Source organism: Nicotiana sylvestris, chromosome 11, assembly GCF_000393655.2.
Source record: "Nicotiana sylvestris chromosome 11, ASM39365v2, whole genome shotgun sequence".
NCBI lineage: Eukaryota > Viridiplantae > Streptophyta > Magnoliopsida > Solanales > Solanaceae > Nicotiana > Nicotiana sylvestris.
The window spans coordinates 104,678,400-104,687,519 of NC_091067.1; the positions used below are offsets into that span (position 1 = coordinate 104,678,400).

At 42.1% G+C, this 9,120-nt stretch overlaps 1 protein-coding gene across 1 annotated transcript; it reads left to right on the forward strand.

The window, feature by feature from the left end:
* Positions 1-5,971: 5,971 nt before the first annotated feature.
* On the forward strand, positions 5,972-6,484 carry LOC138881432 (uncharacterized). The gene has a single exon (XM_070161657.1). The coding sequence runs from the start codon at positions 5,972-5,974 to the stop codon at positions 6,482-6,484; it is 513 nt and encodes a 170-aa protein (XP_070017758.1).
* The last annotated feature ends 2,636 nt before the right edge of the window (positions 6,485-9,120 follow it).

Here is a 9,120-nt window from a genome sequence, read left to right on the forward strand (position 1 = left end):
GCGTCCAATACGTCGGGATTGGGACTGAGACTCGTACTCGAAGTCCCAACGGGAGAAGTAATTCGTCAATCTGTACGATGTCCTGAAATGACTAACAATGAGGCCGAGTATAAGTCCGTAATTGCAGGATTAAAATTGTCCCTCAAGTATGGTGCTCGGAGGGTCATCCTCCGCTACGACTCTCAAATCGTTGTGAACCAAGTTACTGGGATTTTCCAATTTAAGGAACAAAGGTTGCAGAAATACCAGACCAAAATCCACAAACTGCTGCCAGAAATCGACGAATGTCGATTCGACCAAATACCCCGAGCACAAAACACCGAAGCAGACGGTCTCACCAAGCTGGCAGCAACAACTAAAAACATCACCAAGGAGAACGTGGTCACCCTTCTCCACTCATCAATAGACCAAGTTGAGGTACATTCTATAAATTTAACTTGGGACTGGTGTAATCGCATCATATCATATATATAGGAAGGAACACTCCCACAAAATAAAAAAGAATCCAAAAAGCTCTGAATACAAGCGGCCACATACAGTCTTATAAACCATGATCTTTACAAAAGAACGTTCGGCGGTCCGTTAGCGAAATGCCTCGGACCCAATCATACAAGGCGTGTGCTCGAAGAGGTACACGAAGGCCGTTGCAGCGCCCATACTGGAAATCGAGCCCAGGTTAGGTGTCTTATTCGTGCAAGATACTACTGGCCCACTATGAAAAAAGAGGCTGCGGAGTACGTCAAGAAATGTGTGTAATGCCAGAAATACGCTCCTATGATACACCAGGCGGGGGAACTTCTGTGTTCCGTCACCTCTCCATGGCCGTTTATAAAATGGGGGATGGATATCGACGGACCCCTCCCAGCAGGGCAAGGTAAGATACACTTCCTTTTGGTTTTAACTGACTACTTTTCCAAATGGGTGGAAACAGGTGCGTTCGCTCAAATACGTGAACAAGAAGTCATCAGGTTCATCTGGAAAAACATCATATGCCGCTTCAACATCCCCAAAGAAATCAGTTGTGACAACGAACCCCAGTTTGTCGGGAAAAAAATGACTGAGTTTTTCGAAAAATGGCATATCAAGCGGATACTCTCCACGCCATATCATCCTGCTGGCAACGATCAAGCAGAATCCTCTAATAAAACAATATTAAACATATTAAAGAAAAAGCGACAAAAAATGAGTTTGATATCACTCGAATCACGACAAGATATTACTTCGGCGCCAGCTCGAAAGTAACATCCCAATGGCTAAGGCCATCGACAAAAAAATAAGTTCGACATCACTCGAACCATGACGGGATATTACTTCAATGGCAGCTCGAAAGTAACATCCAAGTGGTTAAGGCCATCGACAAAAAAATGAGTTCGACATCACTTGAACCACGACGGGATATTATTTCGGTGCCAGCTTGAAAGTAGCATCCTAGTGGCTAAGTCCATCAATAAAAAAATTGAGTTCGACATCACTCAAACCACGACGGGATATTACTTCTGTGCCAGCTCGAAAGTAACATCCCAATGGCTAAGGCCATCGACAAAAAACGAGTCCGATATCACTCAAACCACGACGGGGCATTATTTCGGCACCAACGCGAAAGTGATATACCTACTTCTAAGGTTGTTGCTAATGAAAAGAGTTTGACTAAACTCAATACAATAAGTTTAGCATTTCAACAAAGCATCGGAGCGACGTGACAGTGGCAGAAGTCATCATCAAACAAACCAAAGAAAGGAAACGGCTAAGAGATATACGACCAAAACGACCTTCATTTACAGCAAATATGTTACAAATATTGGTCTTTACAAAGGGCTCAAAGATGCCCTTACAAAAATCGCAAAGCAAAAAGTAAGTACAAAACAAATACTACACATCATTTTCGGTGGCATACACATCTTCGTACCAAGAGTCGGAGGCAAGTCTGTTCGCATCATCAGAATTAATATCATCTCCGTCAGATGAAAGAGGATCGTGCCTGTATGCCTCACGAGCTACACGAGCCTTGGCGCGTACATCTCGAAGCTCCACTTTAGACGCCCTCTCATCAACATGAAGAGCCTTGTACACATCAAGCTGAGCCTCGGCGTGAACCCACAACTCATATAAATGTCGAGGCACGACATGATCAGCAGAAGTATAAGATGTAGAAGGTTGCGACTGTCGTCGTACGTCCTCTGCTTTCAAAGAATCCACTTGCTTGTTCAATGCAGATAGTTTTGCCTCCAACCCTTGAATACGCCCCTCAAGTTTCGTTGTCTTAAGCGCAAACGTCTACATCTCCTTAGTCCACTCTAACCTACAAACACGGAGGGCATCTTCTGAAACCGCCGCCTCAGAGATGGTAGTCGCCCTCTCCCTCTCAGCACGGGCCAATCTATCAGCATTCACACTCAAATCACCCTTAAGTTTATTGACCTCAGCCGTCTTCATATCCAATTTGGTAGTTAAATTGGCTACCTTTGCTTGAAGGTCGGCATTTTCGGCCACTACTCCCCTACTTAGATCGAGCTCATCTTCTTGAGGGCTGCCTCAAGCTCACTGATACGGGCAACGTCCTTCATCAGGTCCTCATCTCGTTCCTTAAATTCCTCGACCTTACGCGCCAGTTAATCCTCCCTTTGATTGAGCCCTTTACAAAACAATTGGAAGTCGCGATCCTGATTGTACATATCGGCCATCGCCCGATGCTTTGTGCGATATTCTTGGTACTTGGAAGACATATTTCCATAGATGGTCATCCTCCTCCTTTCCCGACACTTACGCTCGATCTCTATGATGAGGGTCTAGCATGAGAAGTAAAGTTAGAACAAATGAGCCAAAATAGTAACACAAATCCAACAATGAAATAAAAAGAAAAGACATTTACCCGTAGAGCCATGCCAGAAACACTCCGAGACAACTCCGCATCACTCATCGCTTTAAGTGCCTCGCTCTCAGGGGCAACACACAGAGGGGCAAAAGCGAATACCACCTGATCACAGTCCGACATAACGTTATAGTCCCCAGGAACGACTATGTGTCGATCAGAACCCTACATTTTGACCTCTACGTGAGTATAACGCTCCAAAGACTTGCGAACATCCCCTGGGTCGATGTTAGAGACCAATTCGTCGCCCTTGGCGCGTAAACCACTGCCGACAGTGGATGATGCGCCACCCTCGGCGGAGTGCGCGGACCCCCTCCTTGATAAACCCCTTCTGTTTGGGGATACCTCCTTGCCAAGATGGCATCGGCCATAAATGTGGGTACCAGTACCGTCTCTGATGCACCCGTCTTACTCTTACCGGTATCAATGACCACGCTCTTCCCAAGCTCTATCTTCCTCTTTTTTCTCAACGAAGATTCGTCCCTATTAGAGGACTCATCCACGAGGTGATAGACTGATAAAGAAGGGATCTCCCACTCACAACCGTATCCTGAGAGGGGTCCCTCGCTTGCACCAACTGAGCACGACCCTCTCGGATATACTCATCCAAAGTGAATTACATTCCTACGGAGGCGATAGCCTGACGAAACGCAGGGACTGGGGCTCTCCGCCTAAAATCTCTGCGACCTGTCATCATAAAGAGTCGTATCAATGGATAATGTTAAATGGCCAAAGAGTGATATAGAGGAAGATGCTTACCAGATGAAACTTTCGGCCCAAAACGTTTTACGAAAGCGGGCCAGTCTCGAGTCTCCGCTGCATGGGGTAGCAGACGGGCTACCCAACGCCTTATACCTATAATGGGATGGGGTGGGTGCCCCATAGCTGCAAAATAGAACCGCAAATAAACACTAAGGTGAATGACGTAGAAAAGAAAGAGTAAACGAGTGGCTAAACTTACGATTCTCATTCCACCGCTCCGGGAATCTAGCGGGGTCAGACACGATGTGTTTAGTTCTGACGAAGAAATACTTGTGCCAAAATTTGTGACTCGCCCAATCATCGATTTCGACCACCAGCCCTTTTGTCCCACGATGCCTCAGATGCACCATAGTACCCCTATGAAAGCTGAGTGAAAATAAGTGTAGGAGGTGGTGAATGGTAACTTCGCACCCCGCCAACTCTGCGTATTTTGTCAACAATAGGAGTATTTTGAGCGTGTACAGGGAAAGTTGCGTCGGGCAAACCTGATAAAACCGACAGAATTCTTCTGCCAATGGGAGAAGGGGGAAGGAGTGACCAATCATGAAGGGTTACTCATAAAAATCACAGTATCCCAATTTATGGACTTCCACGAAGTCCCTTTCCGCTGGAACCATCTCAATATGAGCGAGAATGTTATATTTTGCATGAAGGGTATCGATATGGACTTGCTCAGTTTTGGAGAACACTAAGGCCGGAGTAGGAGGGGGATTTTTAAGAAAGTCTCTTCAAGACATGGGGTGTCTCGGCAGTAACTCCTCCACGGTGGGAAAACTATCCCCTTCCTCCACCATCATGTCCTCACCACCAGAGGGGAGCGCCATGGATAATGGGGTAGCATCAGAAACCCCCTCACAAGATCGATGTGTTCTAGGCATCTCTATGGCGGAAGATGTGTTAATACAATAAAAAAAAAGCAAAGAACGGAGAATAGAAGAGAGAAAGCAAAGAAATAGGTGGAGCAAACACGGGAGGGACGAGAAATAATAACCAGAGACGAAATGACCAAGAGTTTTTGAAAAAACAAACCCTCCACCTATTTATAGGATTGGGTGGAGCCAGAATCGAAGCAGAAGGCTGCAAAATGGCACCGAAATTGAAGCGACAAACCATCAACCTCTGTCTCGAAAAAACGTATAATGATGACGCACGTTGAAGTGACATCACTTCCCGATAAGACACAATACCCAGGGTATCGTTAGGCATGCTAAACTTTCGTTGTTAGCCAAACCATGGTGATTCGTAAAACCAATTTTCTCCACAGATGTGGGCGATGTCCCCTTATTGAGGACGCACCAAGCCGCAACCTCAACAAGCGGAAAGACTAACTGTATAGGTCAAAATTTGGACGACCAAGGCTAATGTCAATTACGACACGAGACGAGGTCTTCACGACACGACGTCATGTGGCCGTTGAAGACGGTGACGATCAACATCAGTTAAAAGACGCACGACCTTCGTAGTAGTATAGGCCCAACAAGAGGCAGTGAGAATATACTTTCGAATATTCTCTATGGCATGTCTTTTAGGGTTCAGGAGGGGATCATCCCTTATATATAGTGAGTAGAAACCCTTGTATGAGAGAGGAACTTTTGGCTAAGAGCATCCATTGTAATATTTTTCTACATTCTAAGTGATCATTTTTTCACGCTTAATCATTCGGTTCCACGAGATCAATAAATATTATCTACCTTATTCAATCTCATTCTAGAGTTTATTATACTTGATTGAGATTTACCCCTTCATCCTCTTCAATTGATTTAATAAAAAAGGTTTCAACATCTTTTGGGTCAAACACCTACCACAGAGAAATATTCTCTAGTGCAATTTATCACGTACTACGTACCACATGTGGATTAAAACGGTCTAAAGACACTCTTAATATGGTGAGATATTGTCTGATTCGAATCAAGTTCGCATAGTTTCCCCGAAAAGGCCTCACACCATTAAGAGTATCCAATTCATGGGCTAATTTGAAGATTAATTGTGTGCCACTATTGGAGTGATGTGTATATACAACTAGTTAGTATAGGGGTCAACTTGTACATATTAGAAGTTAGTGGTAACTATTTGTTATTTAGCATATGTTAACTAATTAGTAGTTAGTTGATAAATATCTGTAAAGAGGCTCTCATTTTTAGTTAATGAAAAACGAACATTTCCTCCTTTCTCAAGCTTCTATGGCAGAAATCTAACATGGTATCAGAGCAGAGAAGATCGATCTTCTATGCTCTCGTTCAAGCTCGTTAGGTAAAGCTGAATCTAATGCAGCGATTTCAATTTTTCTCTTTTGTTAGCTGTTAGCTTGATTTTTTGATTTCTATATCGAATTGGTCGTCAATGGCGACGGAGAGGATAGATCATATGCATCCACTGTTTCTTCAGCCTTCGGATACTCCAGGCTTGGTGTTGATTCCAATTCAGCTTACAGGTTTTGAAAATTATGGGATTTGGAGTAGAACGATAAAGTTAGCTCTAAAGTCCAAGGGAAAATTAGGGTTCATCACAGGAAATTGCAAAAAGGAATCATTTGAGGAAGCTCTCCATGAGGAATGGGAGACCTGCAATGCAATAGTGCATTCCTGGAGTATGAACTCAGTCTCGAAGGACCTTGTTAGCGGAATTATTTATGCATCTGATGTGCATGCTGTATGGGAGGACCTTAAGGAACGATTTGATAAAGTGAATCGTGTAAAGATCTTCCGGATACACAGAGCAATTTTAAGGTTGTCACTGGGAACTGATATGGTTGCCGTCTATTTTACTAAGCTAAAAGAGCTTTGGGCAGAGTACAATGTGTTGGTACCTTCACAAAGCTGTGATTGTGCAAGGGCAAAGGAATATTCTATTTAAATACAACAACAACGTTTAATGCATTTCCTAAATAGACTAAATGAAACATATGATCAAGCACGCAGGCAAATTTTGATGAAAACCAATGAACCAACTCTTAACCAAGCATATGCATTGATTTCTCAAGATGAGAGTCAGCAAGCAATGGAAATTTATCAATGACAGATAAATTGGACCCTTTTGGCTATACAGGCAGGTCGAGGGCAAGGCTATCGTGGAAGAAAGAAATTCTTACAATGTGAGCATTGCAAGATGAAAGGACACACTAAATAAAACTACTTCAAAATCATTGGATATCCAGATGATTTCAAGGCAAATAGAGGATATCAACCACGAGGGGGACCTATGACAATCAATAATGTGGAAGGACCACAAACAGCTAGGAATTTGCAAAGTAAAGGTGGTGACTACTTTTTCACTGAAGCTCAATACCAGCAAATTCTGAACCTACTTAACAAGGAATGATCCAGTGATACCACAATGCAACTAACATGGCAGGTACAATATGTTCACTTGCTTCCGGTATGGATCCTATTGAATGGATTGTTGATTTAGGAGCTACACATCACATAGCTTCTATTTTGAATCTCTTACATGGAATTCAAAGCATTGACAAACATAAAAGGGAATTAGTAAAGATGCCTAATGGAACTAGTACAAATATAACTCATGTTGGTAACTCACAGTTATCAGAAGACAACATCCTGAAAAATGTTCTACGTGTGCCAGATTTCAAGTTTAACTTGATGTCAGTGTCAAAGTTGGCAAGAGATCTGTTACGTGCTGCAATTTTCTTATCTGAATTGTTTGTGTTCCAGGACCTCTATAATGGCAAGGTGAGGGGGGTTGGTAAGGAAAGTGAAGGGTTGTACTTGCTGAAAGAAAAGGGAGTTGAAAGATTAATAGTAGTTGCTAGAAGTGAAGGGAAAGCAGGAGATTCAAGCTGAATATGGAACATGAGGCTAGGACATGCTTCAACCCCAGTATTGCAGCATATTCCATTTATGAAGAGTAAAGTAGATAGTAGTTTACATAATAAGTGTTCTGTGTGCCCTATGGCCAAACAATCTAGGCTTGCTTTTCCTGATAGTGAACATAGAAGTACTAAGACATTTGAGCTAGTGCACATAGATGTTTGGGAGCCATATAGAGTGACCATTCGTAATAGGAAATACTATTTTCTTACTGTTGTAGATGACTACTCAAGGGATACTTGGATATTTCTGATGCAATTGAAAAGTGAGACCATTGTATTCTTGAAGCAGTTTCTATGCATGGTTAAGAATCAATTTGATACTTCTGTTAAAGTAATTGCAACATATAATGAAATTGAGTTCTTTAACAGTCAATGGAACACCATTCTATAAGATCAGGGGGTGATTCATCAGAGTAGTTGTACTTACACTTTACAATAAAATAGAGTTGTAGAGAGAAAAGCACAGAACATATTAGATAATGCAAGGGCTTTAAAGTTTCAAGTAAATTTACCAAAGAGATTTTGGGGTGAGTGCGTGCAGACCGTTGTTTATATCATAAATAGATTGCCTTCTAAGGTGTTAGGTGGCACGAGTCCATATGAGTTACTGCGCAAAAGAAAACCATCTCTAGCTCATTTAGGAGTTTTTGGTGCTTATGATATGCTTCAAATTTAGTGAAGGAGAACAAGTTTACACCTAGGGAAAAAAAGGCAGTCTTGTTAGGATACTTTTCTACACAAAAGGGATATAAACTGCTAGATTTAGAAACTAATTGTTTCTTTGTTAGTAGAGATGTCACATTCAGAGAATCAATGTTTCCCTTCAGAGGATCACAAATATGGATTGATCTACACACAGTGCAGCAAAACCAAGAATTTCTTATGTTTACAACAGAGTAACAGACCTGTTGCAGTAGCATTTAATCTTGAAGAGCATGATCAAGTAAATGAAGTACATGATCTGATTGCCTTTTTGGATCAAACAGCAGAGGACACAAGTGAGAATTCAGTAGACCAACATGCTTCTAATGAAACAGGACAACTAGAAGCGGACATTATATCCACAACATCTGAAAACCTACCAGAGGAACCAACCGATACTGCTAATACTGCTGAAGAAAGCCTGATAGTTCCTATTCTACATGGAATGCCAATATCTGAGGAGTGTTCTTCTGCAAACATTAGACAATCCACTAGAGTCAAACAACCACCTATATGGATGCAGGACTATGTTACAATGATGCCAAAGTCCTCACAATGTGCTTATTCTCTCTCTCTCTACTTATCCATGACAATGTTTCTCAAAACTATAGGGACTATCTACATGCATTCTCAGTGATGAAGGAACCTAATTCATTCAACAAAGCAGTCAAAGATAAGAGGTGGATAGAAGAAATGCAACAAGAAGTGAAGGCTTTAGAGGACAACAAGACTTGAGAGATAGTTTCTTTACCTGCTGAGAAATCCACAATTGGTTCCAAATGGGTGTAAACAATCAAGTATAAGTCAAATGGTGAGGTAGAAAGATTCAAGGCTAGGCTTTTGGCAAAGGGATACAATCAACAGGAAGGATTAGATTATCATGAGACATTCTCACTAGTTGCCAAAATGATAATTGTGAGATCTGTCATAGCTATTTCAGCTTCTAGAGATTGGAAGC